Below are 26,141 nucleotides of genomic sequence, written 5' to 3' on the forward strand. Positions count from 1 at the left end.
AACGAATGAAAGAAATGAGCAAACCACAGCTTTCTCCCAGAATAGCGAGCAATAGCCAGCAAAATGTCTACCGTGACAGATGTTACTGGCTGACGTTAAGTCCCCCAAGAACTGCTGTCTTCCTCCTTAGGCTGACTAAACTAGCTAAAGAAAAGTCAGCATTTTTAAGTGGTTCTGCAAGGGAGGGGGCATGGTAGAGAGAGGGGGGGACAACGTCGTTGTGTTGATTTGGTGAGGTTCAAAGTATGGGGTGTGGTTGCAGACAGGGTCTGTCTTATCTGAAAAAGAATACATTTGCATATTAAAATTGCCTTGTGTTTTTGGAAGCAGGGCTAAGCCCTATGATTATTAAAAGATTCATTGTCTTACAGTCTTTCCAAAGAGACTAAACATGAATATATTAGGAGGTAAACCAACTCAGCTTTTGAATATCTCTTTAAAAAACAAAATAATATTTACTGCTGTTTTACATTACATACTACCTTACAGTAATGTCAAATACATTATTATTTTCTAACAAAGAGGTGAAATCTGTGGACAAACAATCGCCAAAAACAGCCAGTTGTACTATTTCAGATCTTTATTACAATAAAGTAATAAAACTTTCAAGGGAAAAAATTATAAGGCACTGTATACATTTGGAGATGTGATTGTGGTGTGATCCTAATTGCCCCAAAAGCATTCCTTTGGTGTTTGCAAAAGGGGTGGGGGTTGTTGTGACAGAGAGAAGACAGGTAACATTCCTGTGGGCTCACAGAGCGAGTTTCTCCCCTGTTTCTCAAAGGTGATTATCTAAAAACAAAGAGAGATGACCGCTGAGGATATGATTTGGGAGGGACAACATTAAGCGTTATGCTCAAGGACGGCCCCCTCGTCCTCAAGTTATGCCCCGGGTGTATTCACTGTAAACGAAAAACACGCTTGATTACTCGTGCATCCACGTCAGGCACGTACCACAGTTATGTCTCTTTTAAAGTTAATGAGTTCCAGCTGCTTGTGGAAATTCCTATTTGCCGTTTCTTCACTTGCAGTGTTTGCTTTGTTTTACTTGAGAACATTTAATTGCCCATTACCATTACAACGTCTTCAAAGGTAGGACTGGCTTTATGTTTTTAATCCCTTTATTACTCTAGATACTTTAACCTCTCCAGGTGCAGTCGTAGTGCCGATAGGAAGAATCCTACAGAGCGTGCAATGAGCTAAATAAATATTTGAAATATTTGCATGCTCTTTTGTAATCTGTTTTGCATTTATTTCAGTATATGTAGTTTTTGCTTGAATGTACCTTTGAGGCTGTCTAAATGAAGAACATAATGTGGATAAGATCATTAAATAATTCTGAAATATATGTCAAAGTGTAAAAATCTTGAGTAAACTTTAGACAACAGATTTTGCCACAGAGCTGTAGATCTTGTACATAGCAATGGGAAATGATTAATATAACATAACAGGTATAAGTGCTTGAAAAAAAAAACTGTGGGCAATTGCTGCTAGGAATAATTACAAGTAAAATGCATTCCATTAAAATGCATTAATATTTAATGCAGTGTCCATTTCTTTACTGTAGTCCATCATGGAAAGAAAGATGATGCTGACGTCAGCATGCTCAACAGAGCATGCTCAAATTGCATTTTCACTACAATAGTGAAACAGGATTACTGTGCTTCCATTTTCACATCTTTAAAATTTGTTTTGGTACAATAGGTTGCAGCCTACTTTGTTAGGAATTTTACTTGTAATTCACCATTTGGCCATTCTCATCCATAGAAAGCTTCAAAGTGCTCAGCCAGCATAGCCTGGAGATAAGACAAAGCAGGAACTGGGGGGTTACTATCTGAGGTGTGAATGTGTGTGTCTGCAAGAACTTGCAATACTATCTTTGTGGGAACCAAATGTCCTCAAAAGGATGGAAAGATGAGGAAAGTTATCTTTGTGGGGACCTTTTGCTGGTCCCCACAAGGTCAAGAGGCTGTTAGGGTTAGGATTTAGGGTTAGGGTTACAATTAGGTTAAGGTTAGGGTTAAGGTTAGGCATGTAGTGGTTGGGGTTAGGGTTAGGGTTAGGGTTAGAGGTTACGGAATGAATATAGTCAATGGGAAGTCCTCATAAGAATAGCATGGGACTCTATGTGTGTGTGTGTGTGTGTGTGTGTGTGTGTCAGAGTGTGTGCCCATGCCCCTGCCTCCTCCTCTTTTTTACCAGATAAATAATGCGTCTAGGTCCTGTATCTAGGTCTGGCATTCTACATTTCATTGGTTTCTGGATTACCTTGAGACAAAAGCTGTGATTTCGTATCTAGGATATAGACGCACATCCCCTACATATTGCCGCTCCGTATGAGAAGTAGAGGTATGTCCCCTACTAGGGATGAAACTTTTAAGCACTTTTCTTAATCAATTTCCACTAAAATGAATGAACAGCCACCAATACCATTTAATTGTCAAGAATGCATGTAATTATAGGTGATGACTGGGTGGGTGTTCATCTAAGAAAATATTACCTAGAATCATGGCAAAGTTGTTGAAAATTTTACAAAAGCAGAGGAAATCGCAGTTAAAAAAAAAAAAAAAGTATATATATTGAATTCATTAATACATCTCACACACAGTTGTGAGAATCGGAAATTATTCAAATAACATGCACAACGTTAGCAAAAGTAACAAGGGCTTGAAATTTCAGAAAATCAACGTAATCAGCTGCTGGGAACAAATCGTCTACTAGTAAAATACATTTAATTCACTTAATTCAGTCCATCACAGAAAGAAAGAGCATGCTGTGTTGCCTTTAACTGAACATAGTTAGAAATAGAGCATGCTCAAATTGCATTACTAACGTGATTATTGTGCGTTTGTTTTTTATTTCCTTAAACATTGCTTTGGTAAACAAGTTGTTCATTGCTAGGTTTGGTCTTTGACTGAATGTAACTGAATATTATTGTAATGTGGGAGGGAGCACTTGGCATCAATACTGTAACCAGGCGTCATCAAAAATCTAATATAAAAAACTGGCAAGGTCACATTTTTGAATCGTATGCATTGCCACAGTTTGTTTCTCCCAGCACTTTGCAATATTGTTAAAATGCATATGACTAGTCAAATAACACTGTAGGCTGCGTTAAGGTTGACTTATCATCCAATGCTGCCAAAAATAATGTAAAGCATTAAAAAATGAGAAAATGGCAGAAACTAAAAATGGCAGTTGATACAGTTGAGACCCCAATTTGTGCAAATTGATCATTTCATTTTATTAATCAAGTCTTAATGGCATATAATTAATCATCGATTAATCATTAACGACCCTATTCCCTACACTGGGGAAGTCCCAGATCTGCCAAAAATGAAAAAGGCAAAAATCCATGAGAATCCCTGCCATACACTACTTCCATGACAAACAAGCAGCCATAAAAATGACATTTATTGTGAGAGTAAAATGCAGAGAATTGTTTCTTGGAAGGACAAAAAAAGTGCACTCTGCTTCTCTGTTACCCCTTTTCCACCAAGGCATTTTGAGGGCCGGTTCGGAGCCAGTGCCTAATCGCGAACCAGTTCTTCGCTTTTCGACAGCAAAAGAACCGGCTCTCGGCCAGAAAAACTGGTTCCAAAGCGGCATCAACACTTGGCTGCTCTAGGACCAACAACCGCTTACGTCAGGAGCTGGGGGCGGGATTATCGTGACCAACCAAGACCAACTAAAACTTTGTGACCGCCAGGTAGAGTGAGAGCACCTATTAACGACCACCTTCGTTCGACAGACAGGAAAACTATGTATGAAATAGGCGAAATATCTGTAACAACCTGTACCTAGTTATGTAGAAAAAAATGTCGTAATGATGTGGCTCTCTAGCCCGTGGAAAAGCAAACCAGTTCTTAGAAGGTTCGCAAGTTGAACCAAATGTGAACCGGCACTAGCACCAGCCCAGAACCAGAACTAGGTACGCGTTGGTGGAAAAGGGATATGTGTTAGCGTTAGCCAGCGTTTCTGAGGCAGTGACTCAGCCCTAGCATTAAGGATCACACTTAAGGACAGCCTTCATTGTTAACTGAAGAACCAAGCACATATTCTGTAAAATCAAGAACACGCGTGGTTACTCAATCAAAATTGGACCACAGTTATGTCTCGTTTGAAGTTCATGGGTTGTTGCCTATTTGTATTCATTGTTTTCGTGTTAAGGATATTCGCTGGATTTTACCTGGAATCAACTGGACAGCCTTCACCACCTCTTCAAAGGTAGTGAAGGCAGGTTTCAATGACTACAGAGCGGGGTTACATATACACAAGGGCATCAAGTATTTAACATGTAAGTTTATAATAAACTTTATACAACCGCATACAGTATGACAGTTTCTTCTTCACTAATAATTCTGACAAAAGAAATATGATCATTTCTAATCCTCAGTAAGGTTTTCTGGATGGTATGAAAATTAATCACTCAATTAAAAAAAAAAATTGCACTTTTAAAATAAAAAATTGAATAATATTTGTGGCCCAAAATATTAGTGTTAGCAACATTATGTATATGGACAAGAAGTCGTCACTGTAAATCGTGCCTCACTGAAAGAAAAGACCTCTTCAGATTAAAATGTTGTTTTTCTTAGACTCTACCCAATCAGAATAGACATTGGGGTGATTCTAATTAATTTCAGCATTGTAATTTGAGATCAAAGTCATCTGAAGAAATTTTGCATGACCATACAATAAAAAATCCACCAGGCTCACTCAACTTGATGGCGCCACAGTTTTTTCGATCCATTTATACTGAAAAATTCAAAACACACCATGGCAAATTACAGAACGGCCTGACAGTTTTTGGCACCACGACAGTTTAATGAAAAAGTGCTGAATGTTCAAGCAGACCACCATCCCTTAATATAGTCACACAAACTATGTGGGATATTCAGATTTATCACAATGACTTAAAACACTGTTTTTAAAAAGAGTAAGTATGTGTTTGTTATACTTCACCACATAGCTGGAAAATGATAAACCTCACTCATTGTAAATATAAACAGGTTAAAAGGACTAAAGAGGTTCACTCTTGTAAGGCAATGCGTGTTGAGCCACGGGCAAATTTTGAGTCACTTTTTTTGGAAACTACAGCTTTGGTTCCATAAAATCATGTTCACAGGGGACACATATTCCTTTATTTATTTTATTTTATTTAAGAACAAATTCTTATTCACAATGACGGCCTGGCAAGCAACTAAAGCCACTCAAGGGAAGGGGAGGCGGGCTAATGTTTAGTAGCAGACAGTCTCCTCACCATTTCTCAGTCTACAGTCAAAACATGTTCTTTAAGCAGTGTACACTATGAGTAAAAGCTAAGTATAGCTTTCCCTGCATTTTATTACCCAGAATCAGATTTTTATCACCTTCCAGAATTTGCATTTTGGCAACCAGTAAGGCTGTCACGCCAGTTCTGTCAACTGGAATAATTAATGATCACCATTTAAAAAAAATAAAAACTACTTCATGGTTTGCAGCTTTTGCTTTAAGCTGTAATTTAAAACTGTAATGACTGAATCAGTGAGAAAGTGATTTAATTTTGGCTGAAAATACTTCAGACTCTTTTTAAGTGATTTACATATTGTGGATGACTGGCAGCATAGAAATAGAAACCATCTTTCCCATGCAAATGTTGAAAGGCTTTGACTTTGTCGTACTGTTCATGTGAGTAAGCCCTTCTGAATGATCTAACACTGGAGGCTATGGAGGCAGTACTATTCACAGTCAGCCCTTGGATGCCAGTGTATCTATAAATTAATACACAATGGCTCAGTGAATTAGTTCCGTGTATTCCATGTTTTCGAATAAATATTTGTAATGATGTGCTTGGTGGGACGTTTTTAGATTAAATGGGGGCAGTTCTGTAGAGTAAGGGGGTAGGCTATGGTATAAAATATCTTGCCCCAAACTGGTTTTCCCTTTCAAAACCCTTTTTCAACCGCTTCACAACAAGACAATCCTGTAACTTTTTATTGCATCTTAAAACCGGCGACCCTTTATCTGTCAAGAACTTTTTACTTTACTTAAGACTGAAATGTTTCCCAAAAACTTCACAACTAAACCAAGGTCCCTGAAAAAAAGGACAAAAGAAAAATTTCAAAGATTTTTTGGGGGAGGGCTAATTTAAAAATGTTTTTTTTAAAAAAAAAACCTTTAAAACCCTTTATAACCTGTTGATAGAAAGTGCCCCCTCATTGAAATTTCCCAGGGGGCCCAATTTTTTCTTCCCCCAAAAAATGCCCCCAGAAAAAAAGTATTTTAATTCATCACCAAAAGGTTTTTTTAAAAATGAGACCCCAATTTGTGCAAATTGATCATTTCATTTTATTAATCAAGTCTTAATGGCATATAATTAATCATCGATTAATCATTAACGACCCTATTCCCTACACTGGGGAAGTCCCAGATCTGCCAAAAATGAAAAAGGCAAAATCCATGAGAATCCCTGCCATACACTACTTCCATGACAAACAAGCAGCCATAAAAATGACATTTATTGTGAGAGTAAAATGCAGAGAATTGTTTCTTGGAAGGACAAAAAAGTGCACTCTGCTTCTCTGTTACCCCTTTTCCACCAAGGCATTTTGAGGGCCGGTTCGGAGCCAGTGCCTAATCGCGAACCAGTTCTTCGCTTTTCGACAGCAAAAGAACCGGCTCTCGGCCAGAAAAACTGGTTCCAAAGCGGCATCAACACTTGGCTGCTCTAGGACCAACAACCGCTTACGTCAGGAGCTGGGGGCGGGATTATCGTGACCAACCAAGACCAACTAAAACTTTGTGACCGCCAGGTAGAGTGAGAGCACCTATTAACGACCACCTTCGTTCGACAGACAGGAAAACTATGTATGAAATAGGCGAAATATCTGTAACAACCTGTACCTAGTTATGTAGAAAAAAATGTCGTAATGATGTGGCTCTCTAGCCCGTGGAAAAGCAAACCAGTTCTTAGAAGGTTCGCAAGTTGAACCAAATGTGAACCGGCACTAGCACCAGCCCAGAACCAGAACTAGGTACGCGTTGGTGGAAAAGGGATATGTGTTAGCGTTAGCCAGCGTTTCTGAGGCAGTGACTCAGCCCTAGCATTAAGGATCACACTTAAGGACAGCCTTCATTGTTAACTGAAGAACCAAGCACATATTCTGTAAAATCAAGAACACGCGTGGTTACTCAATCAAAATTGGACCACAGTTATGTCTCGTTTGAAGTTCATGGGTTGTTGCCTATTTGTATTCATTGTTTTCGTGTTAAGGATATTCGCTGGATTTTACCTGGAATCAACTGGACAGCCTTCACCACCTCTTCAAAGGTAGTGAAGGCAGGTTTCAATGACTACAGAGCGGGGTTACATATACACAAGGGCATCAAGTATTTAACATGTAAGTTTATAATAAACTTTATACAACCGCATACAGTATGACAGTTTCTTCTTCACTAATAATTCTGACAAAAGAAATATGATCATTTCTAATCCTCAGTAAGGTTTTCTGGATGGTATGAAAATTAATCACTCAATTAAAAAAAAAAATTGCACTTTTAAAATAAAAAATTGAATAATATTTGTGGCCCAAAATATTAGTGTTAGCAACATTATGTATATGGACAAGAAGTCGTCACTGTAAATCGTGCCTCACTGAAAGAAAAGACCTCTTCAGATTAAAATGTTGTTTTTCTTAGACTCTACCCAATCAGAATAGACATTGGGGTGATTCTAATTAATTTCAGCATTGTAATTTGAGATCAAAGTCATCTGAAGAAATTTTGCATGACCATACAATAAAAAATCCACCAGGCTCACTCAACTTGATGGCGCCACAGTTTTTTCGATCCATTTATACTGAAAAATTCAAAACACACCATGGCAAATTACAGAACGGCCTGACAGTTTTTGGCACCACGACAGTTTAATGAAAAAGTGCTGAATGTTCAAGCAGACCACCATCCCTTAATATAGTCACACAAACTATGTGGGATATTCAGATTTATCACAATGACTTAAAACACTGTTTTTAAAAAGAGTAAGTATGTGTTTGTTATACTTCACCACATAGCTGGAAAATGATAAACCTCACTCATTGTAAATATAAACAGGTTAAAAGGACTAAAGAGGTTCACTCTTGTAAGGCAATGCGTGTTGAGCCACGGGCAAATTTTGAGTCACTTTTTTTGGAAACTACAGCTTTGGTTCCATAAAATCATGTTCACAGGGGACACATATTCCTTTATTTATTTTATTTTATTTAAGAACAAATTCTTATTCACAATGACGGCCTGGCAAGCAACTAAAGCCACTCAAGGGAAGGGGAGGCGGGCTAATGTTTAGTAGCAGACAGTCTCCTCACCATTTCTCAGTCTACAGTCAAAACATGTTCTTTAAGCAGTGTACACTACTTTAGTAAAAGCTAAGTATAGCTTTCCCTGCATTTTATTACCCAGAATCAGATTTTTATCACCTTCCAGAATTTGCATTTTGGCAACCAGTAAGGCTGTCACGCCAGTTCTGTCAACTGGAATAATTAATGATCACCATTTAAAAAAAATAAAAACTACTTCATGGTTTGCAGCTTTTGCTTTAAGCTGTAATTTAAAACTGTAATGACTGAATCAGTGAGAAAGTGATTTAATTTTGGCTGAAAATACTTCAGACTCTTTTTAAGTGATTTACATATTGTGGATGACTGGCAGCATAGAAAATAGAAACCATCTTTCCCATGCAAATGTTGAAAGGCTTTGACTTTGTCGTACTGTTCATGTGAGTAAGCCCTTCTGAATGATCTAACACTGGAGGCTATGGAGGCAGTACTATTCACAGTCAGCCCTTGGATGCCAGTGTATCTATAAATTAATACACAATGGCTCAGTGAATTAGTTCCGTGTATTCCATGTTTTCGAATAAATATTTGTAATGAACGTTTTCAACAGAAACTGGACAATTTGTCCCCAACTGATTTATTTGACTGTGAGTTGCTTCTAAACTTGACCTCAAAGTTGCATCCTACAACATTTGGTATAAAGTAACTTCAATGTAGCAAGCAGTGTTTCCCAGGTAGCTTGTAGCTTGGCTAGGACAGATTTAGACTTAACTGGGGCGATGTCTGCTGTAGAGTAACTGGTAGGACGTGATGGTATACAAATATCTTGCCCCAAACTGGTTCCTTTTCGAAACCATTTTCAACTGCTTCACATACGAAGACACATACCTGTAAACGTTTTATTGCATCTTCAGAGACTCTGGCGATCCTTATATCATGTCAAGCAACTCTTTACTTTACTTAATGACTGAATGATGTTCTAGCACAACTTCACAACTCAACCAAGGTGCCTGAAAAAAAGGACAAAAGAATAATTCAAAGATTTCTTGGGGAGCGGCATAATTTAAAAATGTATTTATTTAAAAAAAAACCTTTAAAACACTTTATAACCTGTCTGATAGAAAAGTGACCCTCATTGAAAAGTTACTCCATGGGCCAATTTTCTATCACAGAAATGTCCCCACTGAGAAAAAGTATTTATTCAATTTCATCACCTACAATGGTTTAATATGCATAAATATTTATTCTAAATTAGGCATACAAATACAATACATATAAAATTACAAGCAAATGTATATTTATTGCATATCCCAATATATAAACTTGAACTCGGTCATAAAAAACTAATTTACAATAAGTAACTTTTTTCTAATACTCTTAAATACAGCTTGACTGTGACATTCGAAGTTGCTGAGATAAATGTTTCCTTTTGCTTAGTGGTTTCTTTTTGTTTGGAAATTTTCATGGTCATAAATCCAAAGAATAGTTCACATTTTATAATTCATTTGGCTGAAGATGGTATGGGTCATTTCTCCATAAAAAGAAAAGGGGGGGGGGGGGGTCAGTTTCCCATGAATTCAGATTCTGTATGATACCAGCAAAACAAATGAAAAGTAAGGAGACAGGCAATGATAGACATTACGATGGTACATAGATAAGCAGGTATCTCTGAATCTATCAGTATTTCAAACAATAACCATTGGTACACTGCAAGCACCGTGACTGATCCCTCCTCTCAGACCTGCTTTACCTGTTTGGCCTTCTTTAACCCGTTAGCGCACCTGCCAAATCTGGCTAATCCTCGCCCATTTAGGGGGTACCCTATTAACAGTTTTATAACTGCAGATACGAACATCACAGAGACTTGAAATATGGCTTAAATGAAGCAAGACATTTTTACCATTTACAATACTAACTTAGATTAGTTTATATTGATAATTTTGGAAGCCATAAAGTGCCACAAATGCAACTGTCTAGGCAGAAAATCTAAAATTAATTTGCTCTTTTTTAGTTTCCAATGAAATACTGAGAGATTGCAAATATACAGCAGGTTAAACTACACATGTCCTGGATCAAAAACTTGTGGACCACAAGTTCATAAAATCTAAGGGTGGATATGTTATGTTATGAAGCAAAAACTAAGCAGTGCACCCAGCATCTCCAAATTTATCCAAAATGTATAAATTATGATTTGCTGTAAATCACAACATATTCACATATTTCACAACAAATCAACTGTTTTGACTCAAGAAACTCACTGTTGCATCATTTTCAAGTGGGAATTACAAGCTTCCTGTCAGTACAATGGTCTACAATATCTAGGGGTCCAGAAACATATCCAAAATCTCTCCATAAATGAATGAAATGCTTTTTGTCCATTATAAAGCATACAAATGAGTCCCTTATGAAGGTTTAAGATGAAACATTGATATCAGATTTAAAAAATAATGCAAAAACATTGTCACACAATGCGGTACAGTACCTAAATGTGTAATAATTAACTCGTGTGTATTTATATACTCTGTACTCTCCTATGTTTTCTTGTATGGGGGTGGGGCGACATGAAAGGAATTTTCAACCGTCCACCTCATTTTGACAATGTTCCAACTCTCACGTCATCACTGTTGCATGCATCACAAAAACTATTAAACTACCAATGAACACTTACATTACAGTGTGAAATATCCTCATTATAAAATACCACTAACCTATTTAAAGACACTTAATTTAAAAAATAACATATATAACCAAAATATTTTGAGAAGTAATATTTACACAGCGATGATGAAATCTTATCTGTGTTCAGTAGATAGAGACAGAGACAATAAATCAATGATACAGTTCTCTCCGCTTTTGTCTTACTCCAGAAAACGATGTCAGCCATTTCTATCAACAAACATATGGCTTAGCTATGTGCAGAAGTCCTCAATAATAATACTATTTTCTAAGAATTTCCGAACAAGACCAGGTCAAAACCTATTATATGGCTGGACCGGCCGACCAATGGTGTAACTTCATCACTCAGTCACTCAGTCACAGACATTCGCGTTTGTAGGGCTGGCCCCACTGTTGCGGTCCAGCCAAAAATCATTGATAATGTTTCGTCAGGTTCAGTGTGTTTTACTGCTACCACAGAGTGAATGCCTAAGTGAATGCGATGATGAGAAAACCTTTGGTCAAAAGCAAAATTAGACATGTTATACATCGTTAGAAAGCTTATACTCTCACCTACTGAATAAATAAATTGTCAATCAAGCTAGACTGTAGTAAAAAGGGCGACAATGCCGTAAACAACGCGTGGTATTATGCACAGCTATTTTGGAAGGTACCCAGGTGTCACAAATACACGTATATTTCACAAACAGATTGTCCAAGATGATATATGACCACTCATTATCAAAAGGGACATCTCTACGCGTAAAACCAATGGTTGTATATTTATTCATTTTATTTAGTCCCAGATATTGACTGTAGAATGACATGGTATAATTTTTGAAAACTTTGTCATGTTTATTTCATTATTCAGTGAGCAACGTTTTCACTGCTGTATTGGCATATCTTAGGGCTATTGATTAGTTTATCTTGTTGCTATGACAGAATACAATTTTTGAGTGGTGAAACAATATTTTTATGAATGCCCAGAGAGACAATATTGTCCATTATGTCATGGGTGGGGGGTGTAGTTACAGATGAGACTGCAGGGAGGAGGTGCTTGGTAAATGAACGACCAGAGCGACAATGGTGGCGCTGCGAAACTCCGTTTTCTGCATAGTTGTCATGTATCATCTACTAATGAAACTAAAACAAAGTGTTTCTGTTTTGAACTCATACTTTGGTTGCAGGAGCAATGAATGTCTGAGTTGGACAATCTTGGCATGCTGAGCACTAGGGGCTTTGCGCTAAGAGGTTAATGCTAATCATTAACAGCAATGTGAGGTACTGCAATATCTGAAAGCTGTAGTAAAGGACATATTTACTGACCTATGGCATTCTTTTTGCAATATCTTACAAAAATATTTTATTTAAAAATATATTTTCAGCATTGTAAATTTCCATAAGGGGAGGGGTGAATGCGCTGAAAATCCATCTCTGCTGCCCTTAGGAAATGTTCAGTGTATACAAAAGTGAATGGCTGAAGGGAGGCCGGAGGGAGGACAGAGTCAGGCTGGTGCAGATGTCGTGTCTCTGAAGCTGTTCAGTTATATTCAGTCATGTTCTGATGCATGTTTTGCTTGTGCAGGATCTACGACCCTATGTCGCCCAATACCAGCTATCAGCCAAAGTCGTGTTCCTGTCCAGCAGGATCTGCAAATTTACGCGACTACGTGAACAAGGATAACTTCAGTGACATCGTTAGGCGGAGAGCTGAAGAGTACGAAAAGTATCAGACAAGGTGAGTGCGATTTCACACAGTTGTTTAGCCAATCAGATAACAAACTGGAAGAACACAAGACACGCAGCAGAGACAAATGCAAACACAAAGCTCAAGACAAGGGTGATACACACACACACCATGTCATACAACATTGCAACATACAGGTGTTAGGCAACTCAATTTCCTGATAAAAGATGGCTTTGTGAGTAGCAGTCTAGTGCCAAATCTAGTGTTTCCCACAGCACTGTATAGGCAAATCGCTGTGTCATGATGATTTTTCACCCACACCTTGTTTCTAAGAAATACTGACAGAAGAAACCAAACAATAATCTGAACAATAAAAGCTTGTTTTTTTTGTTTGTTTTTGGCTGGACCGCAACAGCGGGGCCAGCCCTACAAACACGAATGTCTGTGACTGAGTGAGTGACTGATTGATGAAGTTACACCATTGGTCAGCCGGATCACGTGTGTTAGGTCCAGCCATATACTAGGTTTTAACCTGGTCTTTTTCCGTAGTCACCCATCATCGGAACATTGACAAAAACACAGCAACGTTATTTGGCATTTCTACTGCCAGTTTATTGAAGATTCAGTTGTGATTAGCTGGTTCATATGAAAATGTCTGATTGTGTGTGTGCGTATGTGTGTGTGTGAGTGAGTGAGTGAATGAGAGAGAGAGAAAAAGAATCATTTGTTGTTGGAAGGTGTTAATGAAAATTGTTCTTTGTTGTCCATATAATAAAAATTCCCTTTATTATGGTGGAACTCTATGGAACGCAAAGTAAACTCAAAATGTTGACTAAAATGTAAATTCATTTAAGGATGATTTTTCTCTTACAGAAAAAAGTCAATTCTAAACCAACTTCTGTTAGCGCCAGCTAACTCCCCTCTGCAATATCCAATCCAAGGATTCATTGTGAGTCCTCTTCAGAAGAGCCTCATTCCAGGTACTGTGACCTAATCATTAATTCTGAGGATTAGCAACAGATAAACCATGGCTGATTATTAAAAATGTGTTCAATACTGAAGCACAGCTGGCATACAGAGTGCAGGATTAGAAAGTAAAGGAGACTTTCACTCAAAGCTAATTTATAAAATGTTTTTGCTTTTGATATAAAACAATCATGCTATATTTGGTACAGCAAGTCAGGCAGGAGGAACGATTTTGGTTGAGAGTACAGCACATCAGTCAGTAGTCAATTTTTCAGGTTGATATTTGACCAGGTACCTGTCCATCAGAGGAAAAGCGGCAGAGAACCTGTTGCGTGTCACTGGCATAATAATGGTACAAAAAGCTCTGGGCAGAGATGGCAGGCCTAAGAGACTTTATGTTCAGGAAAAAGAGGGGAAGACCCAGGACAGGACCCTGGGGGACTCCTGTAGAGAGACAATAAAGTCTTTCGGCCACAGAATGACAATTGAGGTTTAGTCGAGACATTTCTTCAGCTGCATCAAAGGCTGCAACGTAGTCAATGAGGTGGTCGAAGGCTGTAGAGTAGTCAATGAGGAGGTCACAGGCTGCGGAGTAATCAATGAGGAGGTCAAAGGCTGCGGAGTAGTTAATGAGGAGGTCATAGGCTGCGGAGTAGTCAATGAGGAGGTCAAAGGCTGCAGAGTAGTCAAAGAGGAGGTCAAAGGCTGCGGAGTAGTCAAAGAGGAGGTCAGTAGAGGCCACCTTGAGAGAGCTGCCAGCCCAAAGTCATACTGTCCAGCAGGTTCCTGTAAAGGAGAAAGTCAGACATGCTCAAGGGTTTTAGCATGAAAAGGGCAAGAGGAGGGTAGAGTTATAACCCTGCATGCAGAGGGATAAAAAGTAGCAAGGTGGGTGCGGGAGAAGGTCATATCTAGTGCACAGGGATGAGTTTACCACAGAGGACACTAAGAGGACTTTCAGTGTACTACGTTAAGATACTTATATTGCAAATGTAAATTTGTAATGGCATGCCTAGATACCAAAAATGAGTTAGTACTACACAGGGGACTACACCGTTTGGCACAAATTGGCAAGATTTAGTGAAATAATTACAGTTTTGTTCTGAATTGTACTGTGTTCCAGGTTTAGGTGTGCATGGTGTACAAAAACAAAACTACCAGGTTAGTGGAAATAACTGACTTCGCTCAGCCCAATTTTTGGTGAAATCTGGTGGAGGGATGGCTAACATTATTTCTGCCATTTTCTTTTGAGCATATGCATTCCATGTCATGTATCAAATGACAAAATATGTTTATTGTGGATTTCATGATTATAAATTTAAATAAAATATGAGACAATGCAGTGGCTTTTGTTGGAGCTAAATTTGGCAAACTAAAATATCAAAACACCTTTCAGACGTACAACCATGAATGACTCAACACATACAATGACTGGAATGCATTAAATGCGTAAGTAAATACTTGTCAATTCCAATGAATACTACCACCATCGCTGTCTCTGGATTGGGATCTGATGCTGTCAGTCATATGCTAGGAATGACGTAGTCTTCCCTTAACAGACATAACTTCAAAGACTTCAGAGAAACCCTTTGAGGGCTGTGACGACTGAGAGCTTTCCTGATCACTGAGTCAGAGTGGGCTTGTCATCAAATATTTCAACCTCGGTGTTAAATTAATAAATAAAACAGCTGTCTTGTAAAAAGAGACTTTTCAACCCACCCTCCCATTATATCTCTCTTGCTGCCTTTCTGCACATCAACATCAACTCACTGGAATCAATGTTTCTGTGATGCCTCCTGATAGCTACTGGTTATCATTAAGTGCACTTACCATAATGTCATCCATCATGAGATAAATTTATCCCTAGCTAAGGAGGCTGAAGAGAGAGAGGCTGGGTACTGTAAGGATAAAACAACATCTTTGATCGGTGATCATGAATTCCTCAAGCAGGATATTTCTCTTTTAAGGGATGGTCAGAGCATGTGAGCGTGAAGCGGAGTGTGAGAGTAGAGGGGATGTAATTTGACTGGAGTGCGGTGCAGGGTTTCAAAACGATGGAGTGTCCATCTTTTCTCTCCACTCCAGCTTTGGTCCAGTATGGTTCGCTCACAGGCTTTGAAGCTAGCTAGCTAGCTAGCCAGCTAATTCGCTAAATGTCTATTTGTAACCTAGTCTATTTGGTTTTATTGAAGCATTACATTTAAGAATTTAGTGGTGGTTTACACAGAAAAAAAGAACTAAAGCACATGGAAAAACAATACACTGAATTCTATAAATGCTGACGTTTTCTGAGGTCTTTTTTTAAAGATTATAATGGGCGATGACCCAGACTTTTATCACAACAAAATTATTTCCAATTGTTTTCTTTGAACCAATTTTCTTTTGGTGTATAACGTTTGTGTTGTTCATTAATCATAATGTTTATGCAGCATTGGTAGTTGGTAGCATTGTGAGATTCAAAGAGAAGGCACTTTATTTGAATGAAAAATCAAAAACAATTCACACGCACATATGCTGTTAGATGTTGTGTACACTGAAAAAATGCACCTGTTTGTCTTCCTTTTTTTATGGCCGTTCCCATATAATAGACTATTTTCTGTGAAAAATATTTTTTAAAACACACATCCGTTAAATGTATTGATTGGTTCTTCTATAAAAACACACAATGCCTACATACTGCATATAGGGCTGCTTGTGCTTCCTTTTTTCCTTTCTTTTTTTTTTGTTTGATTCACATAAAACAAGCATTGCATTTATAAAAAGCTATTTGTTTACTAGACAATAAGAAAACTGTGTTCCTCAAAAGAATTATGGTTGTGCTATAGATCTTTCTGTTTCCTTATGTTATTTCCCAATTCCATCCACAGTACAATAACACAAAAGAAGAATTCAAAGAAATGCATACAGAACAAACTTTAAAAAGACGATATAGTACTGAAAGTTAAAGCAGGTGAAACAAAGAATTAAGGTCAGTCATGCAATGGTTGAAATTTACCCTGGCTGAACAGAAACCACAAAGGTTTTGAGGAGGAGTCACACACAGTACATATTTGTTTTGGATTCAAATACTTTTCTATGCTTTACTGATCTTGTCTGGTGTATTGGAACCAATGAAATACACTGAAAGTGCAAACCCTGCCTTCTGGTCATATTGGCAGGCTCAATTTCACCAGGCAAGATCAATAGAGCACAGAAATGTATTTGAATAAAAAACAAATTATTTGGTATTTGACCAAGGTCTGTTACAGACAACCTTTCAACGCCTAGGCAAGCAGAAACAAAGTCCAACCATGGACAACAAAGCAAGCCTTAAAGGATTAACATCCAAAAAGCCAAAAAGCTAGCCTAACATGGCTAGTAAAGTCTAAATTATTGATGAGCAATTTTAGTCCTTAAACGGCATGCAGACAAATAAAGTCCAAATCGTAGAGTGGACAAAGCAAGCCTTCAATGGAAAGGAAATAAAAATCCAGCACAGGGATGAAACAAAGCAAAAGCCAAGCAAAGTCCAGATTTTGGATGGGACAAAGAGAGCCTTTAATGGCAAGCAAATACGAGTGCACACATGAAACCACCTTAGGAATGTACTCAACCCTTGGGGGAAATCTTAATCAACCACTAGAGTCTTTGCTAAACACCTTGATTAGTAGAATCAGGTGTGTGCACCCACACTGGCCCTTTCTGGGGACTGGGGGACCCCAGCTCGTTTAACAGCTTGTTAAAATTCTGGTATTGCAGTTGAGGTTGGAATGAAAACCATCACACACAGTGGTCCCCCAGGGCCGAGTGTGAGTGGAGGTTCACCAAGCCTGGGAGCTACGGTGAATCCTTTGCCAAAGTTTTCCCCACCCTACAGACCAGTCACCCCTCAGACTAGTCGCCCATACAACTATTTATCAGTTTCAATCACCAACACCTGCTCAAAAGGCACACTGCTTGCATTCTTTTATATAGTCTGGTCCTTAGCTTAAGAAATTGCAATTTATTTGATGCAATATTTCGGCAGGCATAGATTTTGCCAGTTTGAATTAATTACTTATGGACAGTGCTTTGTATGTGTGAGTAACTTGGCTGTTTTGTTAGCTGAAAACATGTTTTCCATCAGATTTTATAAATGAGGCCCCTGGTGCACTAAATCAAACCAACTAAAATTGTTAAAATTGTAAAAGACAACAACCTGCAAAAGAACTGAACTACTTTGTTACAGTATGGATGCAGAACACTTTACCAAATTGAGGATCAGAAGACTTATGGTCATTAACTTGAGGAAAAGCCACTTGCCACAAAAGTCACTTGTTTTGTTTAACTGTGGGCTCCTGACTGTATGTGCAGGTGACACTGAGCGTAAGCAGTGGTGTCCTGGCAGTGGAAAGTCTTCAGGAAAAGGACCAAGTGAAGGGACAGGATGAGAAGGTTCTCTCCATTTCTACCTCCAGCCTGCAGTCTCTCAATGACCTGCTGGGTCGGGTCTCCTACAGAAGCACTGTGTACAGCATCAAGTCTGGAGACCTGGGTAAGCCCCTCCCCTGAGCTCTGTTCCACTTCTCTCTCTCATCAGTCTATAGGGTTTGTAATGAGCTCTGAAATCACATGTTTACTTTACCCAACAGTTTGAATCAGTAAAGTAATCAAAAACTGGGCCAGAGGATAAATATTATTGCATTTTGTATACTATGAAATTAATATTAATTAACTGCCATGAAAAGCAGCAGTTTAGCCCCAGAACCTATTTTATTCTAATTATTCCATATTCATTTTGAATTGTAAAATATGTTCTATTTATAATCAGATGTTGTCGTGGTGAAATGTTTCTTGCAACCAGTAGCAAAACTATGGTACAGTCAAAATAAACAATTTGTATTGTATTAAATCGCACCACATCGCACCAAAACAGGCCTGAATCGTGTCATGTCTAATTGTTAGCTATTAAAATGCATCTTGGATGCATCAGGTCATTGATTGCTTATTGAAATACATATAGAGTTGGCTGCAGAAGCATAGACACACACCCCTAATAGATATGGTCAGACAAACTGTATGTGTGTGATTGGCATATAACTTCTTAAATGATCTCATTTTCATTTTACAGTAAATGTTCCAATAAGCTAAAGGGGTTAAGCAGTCACATGAATCTTCAGAAGCTCAGGAAAGAGGAATTTTCAAACATTTCTAAACTCAAAAAAAAAAAAAAAAAAAAAAAACGATACACAGTGATTACCTAGCAAGCAGTACAATTTATTAAGTTAAAGGTGGCTAGGCATAGAATTCAGTGAATGAACTAATTAAGGAACTGACCGTTGTTGAGCTACAGCTAAAGAGATGAACATCATAACCTTCAACCAATACACCATCGTGTGAGGTTACCGTTTCATATGTCCATGTGTTTTGATTTTTCATCAGTACACTTCACCATGGGGCCGTACAAGGCCATCTTCCCGGTTGTGATCCGACAGCCTACAGTACCGGTTCTGTACGACCTTGGAGAGGGTGAGTCACCATACCTGCCTGTATTCATTCCTGAACTTAGACCTTTCCAAACACTTCTTGCAAAGAATATGCAAGCAATTTCCGGCAATTTATTGTCCATAATGTCAGACGTGCCATTGTGTGCAACGAAAACGTGAAGGATTTCATGTAAGGCATTACAAAGTGATTGTGCCATGATTGTTGCTACTGCAAGGGAATGCAGTAAGGCAAAACTAGAATGCTTACTTCATCCCACTTGGAATTTTGTAACCTCTCTTGCTGGACTTTTGTGGGTTCTGACTGACTTGACACATTTTTCCTCTGTTCAGTTTTTCCATAAAGCATCTTTGTGACAGTTCCCTGTAGAAAGTGCTATACAAATACAACTGAATTGAATTTATGGGTTTTCTCTTTTTTAAAGAACATATTAAACAATATCCTTCTCAGAGCCACACAACACCTGGGCGTGGCACCGGTAATACAGGCTCACATTTCAAGACTGAGATTTCAATGTCAAAAGCTGTGTTTAAAGGAGTACCATGGTGATTTTCACACTTTCTCGGTTTTATGTGCTATTTGCACAAGAGGCATTGAAGAAACACAACGAGCAAAGTATTAAATATGTCCGTTCTGTATTTTTGGAGAAATATGCGTTTTAAATTCATCGTCCTATTTTCAACCGGTTGAGAAAGTTGTCATTTTGCTACGTCACGAATACAGTAACTACTCCCATTTCCACGCCCCGTAAAGAAATCTGACAGGACACACCGTCCTGCTGTTCAGACAATGCAAATATTTGATTAACGTTAGGTTCACTTAAATTAGAGTGCCTTTAGATTATTTCTGGTTATATTCATTTAGCTAGCTAGCTAACGTTAGCTAGCTAGGAGGTTTGCTTTCATAAGGCAATGTTATCGATAACGTTAGCTTGCTAGTATGCTTTTATGAGGACGTTATAGTTGTGCATTTATTTAATTGTCTAAAGCAGATATCACATTAGTAATGGAATAAGTCAACGTCTTCACTTAGCATTACCGAACTTGATATATAGCCCACTAGTAGTAGTTGTGAATTCAGTCTCCAAAGAAGGTGACATGGGCAGCTATGTAACGGGCACGGTCTGTCAACAAGCTATGAAGTTATTCATTACCACGACAGTAACGTTCTTGCTGGATTTTTATCTGTGGAAATTTCGCTGTAGAAAAATACAGTTTTAAAGTGCTTGAAATGACTGAAGAATTAAAAAATTATGCACATTTGTTTTGTTGTTGCCTGAAGACAACTGGGAAGTGACACGTTCAACCACCATGGTACTCCTTTAATTAACTTAATCACTGACCAATGTTTAGATGACTCAGCTCTAGGGAAACTTATTTTGTTTTGATTGTGCTCCTTCAGCCATTTCAAATCTTTATGCGATGTCCTCTCTTCATTAGCTGTGAAGAGCAGCATGTAGCACTGAACACTCAACACTGAACACAGCATGTAACACCCAACACTCAACACATCTTGCAACACAGAGCACTCAACACTGAACACAGCATGTAAAACTGAACACTCAACACTGAACACAGCATGTAAAACTGAGCACTCAACACATCTTGCAACACAGAACACTCAACACTGAACACAGCATGTAGCACTGAACGTGTCGCAGTGTGAATGTTTTACTCCCAATAATATGACTTCAGAGAATGTACACATTAATTTTATCATTTCAGATGTCAACTCCCAAGTAACGGTGACAACTAAGGCCTTCCTGAGGTACCCTGAAGTGAACCGTCTCGTCAAAAGCATTAGACAGTTTTACAAAGACATCAAAATCATCATTGCGGACGACAGCTTTGAGCAACAGAAAGTGGATGGAGACAACATTGAGCAGTACTTTATGCCACCCGCACAGGTACAGCTTGTCTGTTTTCTCAAATTATTTGAACTGCATTTCCTCTGTGCATCACTGCATACGTTCTTCCATCAAGCTTGTCTTACTTATTTAGTTATATCAGTCGTTCACATTCTAAAGCTTAGGTTCAGTTTTACGACTAGCTGTATGTTATGATGAATATGTATATACCATCATCAGTCCTGAAATGCGTAGCACACACCGTCATGCCTTCATCTCTGACAAAAATATAGTACCAACATCAAGAAGTGGCAACTCAGTAGAAGGTTGCAGATTCTCCTGCCGTTACAGGAGCAGCAACAGCGCGGAAGCAGTCTTGATTGATCACGCATGATCTATAAACCATAATAAAAATGCAAATAACAGTCCAATATATTGGCCGTTAGATGTATTAGTTTGGCTCTACTAACAGCCAAGATTCACAATGGATTCATATTTCTACTCTACCAGGGGATAATGAATGCATTAATGAATTAAGCATTGCTTTTATATAGCACACTCAAAGTGCTTTACAGTGATGAGTGGGAACTCACCTCACCCACTACCAATGTGTACCATCCACCTGGGTGACGCATGGAAGCCATTTTGCGCCAGAATGCTCACCACACATTAGCTAAGGTGGAGAGGGAGATACTTTTTTTTTTTGCCAATTAAATCAGGGGATGATTAGGTGGCAAGTTTGAGACAGCCAGGTTGGGAATTTAGCCAGGGCACCGGGGAACCCCCTATTCTTTATGGGTAGTGTCATGGGGTCTTTCATGAGCACAGTGAGTCAGGACCTCGGTTTAACATCCGAAAGACGGCATCTCCAACAGCACGGAGTCCCCCCTCACTGCACTGGTGCATTGGGGTCTATTTGACCAGAAGGAATATTGCCCCCTGCTGGCCCACCAACACCAATGTAGTTTTCCTGGGTGGTCCCCCATCCAAGTACCAAATAAGCCCACACTTGCTTAGCTTCAGCCATTTGGCAAGAGCAGGGTGCATGGTGGTATGACAGTTGGCTAAATGGACACAGACGCGCGCACACACACACACATCACACAAACACACACAGCATGCAGTGTTGAATGTTACTTTAAGTGCTCTGTGTTGTAAGCTGTGTTCCGTTTTACATGTTATGTTCAGTGTTGCGTGTTCTGTGTTGCAAGCTGTCTTTAATTTTGAGTATTCAGTGTTACATGTTGAGTTCAGTTCATTTCTGTGTTGAGTGTTGAATGCTGTGTTCAGTGTTGAGTATTGAGTGTTGCATGCTGTGCTGTGTTCAGTGTTCACTAATGCACTGTGTTTTTTTCTGTTTTACCCTGTAGGGCTGGTTTGCTGGCAGGAACCTTGCCGTCTCGCAGGTCACCACCAAGTACTTTCTTTGGGTGGATGATGACTTTGAGTTCACAGAGAGGACAAAGATAGAGAGATTTGTAGAAATAATGGAGTCTAAGCCTGAACTGGATGTGGTAAGCACTGATTTTCTGCTTGCTGAAAGTGGCAGTATTTTGGCATAGATTTTGAGAGACCAAGGGAATTGCCGTGGCATAAGGGTGAGATTAAGGTCTCTATTTTCCAGCCAGCACATGGGACGTGGTGAGCTGTCGCACAGGCAAAGTGGCATTTCCGTCATGAATTTCGATGCACTTTTGGTCATTTGGTAGTCTGACTCACAGGATATAGACTGTGGGTATAAGCCTGCCATTGGCCGACTATTTCAGTCGGAATTCTCCTCCCCTTCCGCTATCTGTGTGTTACCGTTTTCAAGGGCACCGTCGCTGCATCCTGGGCTTAGCGCCACCCAATTGTGATTGGTTTAAAGAAATACAAACAAGCCAGAGCGTTTTTTTCCCCCCCTATACCGGAATGATGATGGGTTAAGCCAGACCTTTTCAAGACTAGTCATTTGGTGACACACCGGCAGGAGAGGTACAGTTGGGGGTGTGTCAGGGAAGATAAAGCAGCGTTTTGTTGTCAGATTAATCTGCGATTCACGCCTCCGCCACCCAGCCTGCTCAGACCAGTCCAGGACTGTGGCGCCAATCGTAGTCTAGTCTACGGCGAGCTGCTAACTTCAGGGCTTTTCCAATCAACACTCACACGATCATAGCCTGTTCGTTAAAAAGCCAATCAACCATTTTAGTGGAACATATGCTGAGCAATTTGAATTTGATAAACAGCAAAAATGCATACTTCTAATTTATTGTTCATTGACTTTTTTTTTTCTTTTTTTTAATGTCAATTTCTGTATTTGTTTGTTCTTTCCTGTGCTGCACTCTTGTCCCAGTCAGTTCTGTTTAATATAAATAGGCCATTCTAATGCTGTGAATTAATGATTGACTCATGCAGTAAAAAATTTTTATTTAGTTTGACTAACAGTTGATACAGAGTAATTTTATTGCTGTGAACGGCATCATTGGCATTGTTATGATCTTCCCTGGTTTTATTTTTTTAAATAAAACGTCAAGGTACTGTTGTCATTATTTCAGGTAGACTGGTACCAGGTAGATCTTGCCTTCATGGATTGTGTCTGTGGCTGTTTAATGATTAGTAAATGAATGGAATATCTTCCTATGCTGGCAGGTAGCTGGGTCGGTCGGCGCAAACAAATTTTCTTTCAAACTCGTCTACGAGGAGGGGGATGAGGAAGGTGGCTGTTTGTCCAGAGTAAGCGGCACCTACCATCAAGTTCCAGGCATCCCAGAGTGCTACTACGCCTCGGGGGTGATCAACTTCTTCCTGGCCCGGACCGACGCCGTACGCAGGGTGGGCTTCGACCCACTGCTGAAGAGAGTGGGCCACTCAGGTAAGGCCTGGGCAAGATCTATTTAACCTCCCTTTCCTACCTAAAGCTCTTGGGTGAACCGTGTCCTTGCAAAGTTGCCCGTCTTCCAATGCACTGTTTTTAAATCCTTGGCATGCTCAATATAATTATGATCAACTCTAACATTCATATTGTCAAATAGAGTCAATTTTGGCTGGGGAAGGAATTAGCATGTTTCATTAATATTTTACCCAGACTGCAATACTGTGCTGACAATAATTCATCTAGACTGCTGACATCACTTCAGTCGGTCCAGAATGCATCCTCTAGAGTATTCTTTCAAGACTTCCAGTAGGGATTATGTTACTCCTGTGCTCTGTTACTTCTGCTAGCTATCCATAAAATACAGAATATATTTTAAGGTCTCCCCCACCAGCCCTATAAGGATCTCCACAGCACAGTTCCTCTCCTACAAATTCACCTATGCACCAAGATCCAGCCTGCCATGCAGAAGACTGGATATCATACTTTGGCCCCTCCAATATGTTACCTTGCTGGACTGCTTCCAGAAGAGATTGCTCTCTACCCTTTCCTCAGAATTTGGGCAGTCTGGTTTCTCCTTTAAGACTGGTTTCAGTCTGGTTTCTCCTTTAAGACTGGTTTCAGACTGGTTTCTCTTTTAAGGCCGCTATTCAATGGATGATAACCACTCTTACCTCCTGAGCTATGTCGCCCCCAGACTGAAAATCTGGTTTCAAAGTCAAACAACCACTCGATTCACAGGCTAGGAGTAAAAACTGATGCTGAGCTGCTCTCCTGGCCAAGTCTCCCTTGTAAAAGAGATTCTGTCTCAATGGCACTCTCCTGGTAAAATAAAGGTTAAATAAAAAAAAAAGTGACATTCTGCTCTCTCTCCGGTTGTCTCCTCTCTGCAGAGTTCTTCATGGACGGGCTGGGAGAGCTGCTGGCGGTCATTTGCCCTGTGCTCAACATTAGCCACCAGAAAAGGGAAGCAAATAACAATTACCGAAAATTTCGGCATCCCCCCCAGAGTGACGGCAACAAGAAATTGTACCTCCACTTCTTCAAGAATCGCCTGAAATGCATGAAGTGGTGAACATTCGGATTGAAGAGACACATATGAGTACTGTGGAAGTATTACATTGGGACATTAGTAAAATTAACTGTAAAAAAAAATGTGTGAATCCACTACTGCAACTTTGTGCTATCTGGCTTACGGCTGCTATGCTTTTGTTTTAGTTTTTTTTTTTTTACAAAAACATGCACACTTTCATATTATGTTTCTGTGTAAAACTCTCAGAGCAGTAGGTATGTTGGATACGCAGTATTGCAATTATTTCTGTTGCCTCTCTCGTTTCATTTGGAAGGGATTACGTGGTCTTAATATTGCTTCGACCTTTTGAATACATTGTTGGGATTCCAGATTCTACTCACATGCCTACAGAAAATCACTTTGGGACAGGCAGTGTTGCGGTGTTTGATGGAATATATATATATTTATATATATGTTTACAGCAAAGTTTTGCCACTTGGACATGTGATAAAATAGACAGCGCCTTTATTTGTACTAATTGTTCTCTCTTTGATGTATGTTGTTTGTGAGTGGATAAAATGAGTGTGTGGCTCCACTGTTTTCTATCACACAGCAGAAGCCAAAGACAAGTTTCAACTGCACCCCCCCCCCCCCCCAATATAACAGACCAAATAACCCCACCAATAATGCTGCATGATGATTAGAAAAAATATTTTATGAAATAAACATGGGTTTCGTGATGTGATCAGTATGTCTGGGTGTTTGTCATGGAGGTCACAGGCGCCGCGGATTTCCAGACTTTCCCCATTTTTTGCCATTTCCACGGTTTCCACCATTGTAGGGTTCTCCCTTCTCATTTCTCAGCGGTTTGAAATAGCAACTGGAAACCTTAACGTAGCCTACGGTGTTATTAGCATAGGCCCAGGCATTTTAACAATAGCCTGTTCCAAACAAAGTGTGACAATGTGTGCAGATTCCGGAATGCGCTGGGATCACGGTTCTCGTCCTTGTCAGCTGTCGATGTTCGGAAGGACAGCACCCGTCACAGCGTGACAGTTACAACCGGCTCTCATCGAAAACGTCCACCTCATAATGTGCAACACACTGCACCAAAACAAACTTCAATGAAATAACAACGGACACATGGTAACCGTGTTTCAGTTTAGCAATGCAATTTGAGCATGCTCTATTTCCCAGCAACATTTTGCTAAGTTTAAAGGCAAAACGCCATGCCATTTCTTTCCGAATTACGTGATTAGCCTGCCAATGTATTTCACTTGTGTGCTGTTCCGAGTAGCAACTGCCCATTGGTTTTTTTTTAAACTTCAAGCATCTGTTGCGGTCAGAGG

At 39.3% G+C, this 26,141-nt stretch overlaps 1 protein-coding gene across 1 annotated transcript; it reads left to right on the plus strand.

Annotated features, from left to right (window-relative positions):
- Nucleotides 1–900: 900 nt before the first annotated feature.
- LOC135242930 (beta-1,4 N-acetylgalactosaminyltransferase 2-like) lies at nt 901–25,444 on the plus strand. Its single transcript, XM_064314269.1, has 10 exons — nt 901–1,092; nt 12,553–12,705; nt 13,528–13,634; nt 14,744–14,781; nt 17,953–18,133; nt 19,021–19,107; nt 20,808–20,989; nt 22,300–22,443; nt 23,558–23,780; nt 24,674–25,444. The coding sequence occupies exons 1-10, from the start codon at nt 962–964 to the stop codon at nt 24,853–24,855; spliced, it is 1,428 nt and encodes a 475-aa protein (XP_064170339.1). The 5' UTR covers nt 901–961; the 3' UTR covers nt 24,856–25,444.
- Nucleotides 25,445–26,141: the final 697 nt, after the last annotated feature.

The sequence above is a fragment of the Anguilla rostrata genome, chromosome 17, assembly GCF_018555375.3.
Source record: "Anguilla rostrata isolate EN2019 chromosome 17, ASM1855537v3, whole genome shotgun sequence".
In the NCBI taxonomy this organism is placed as follows: domain Eukaryota; kingdom Metazoa; phylum Chordata; class Actinopteri; order Anguilliformes; family Anguillidae; genus Anguilla; species Anguilla rostrata.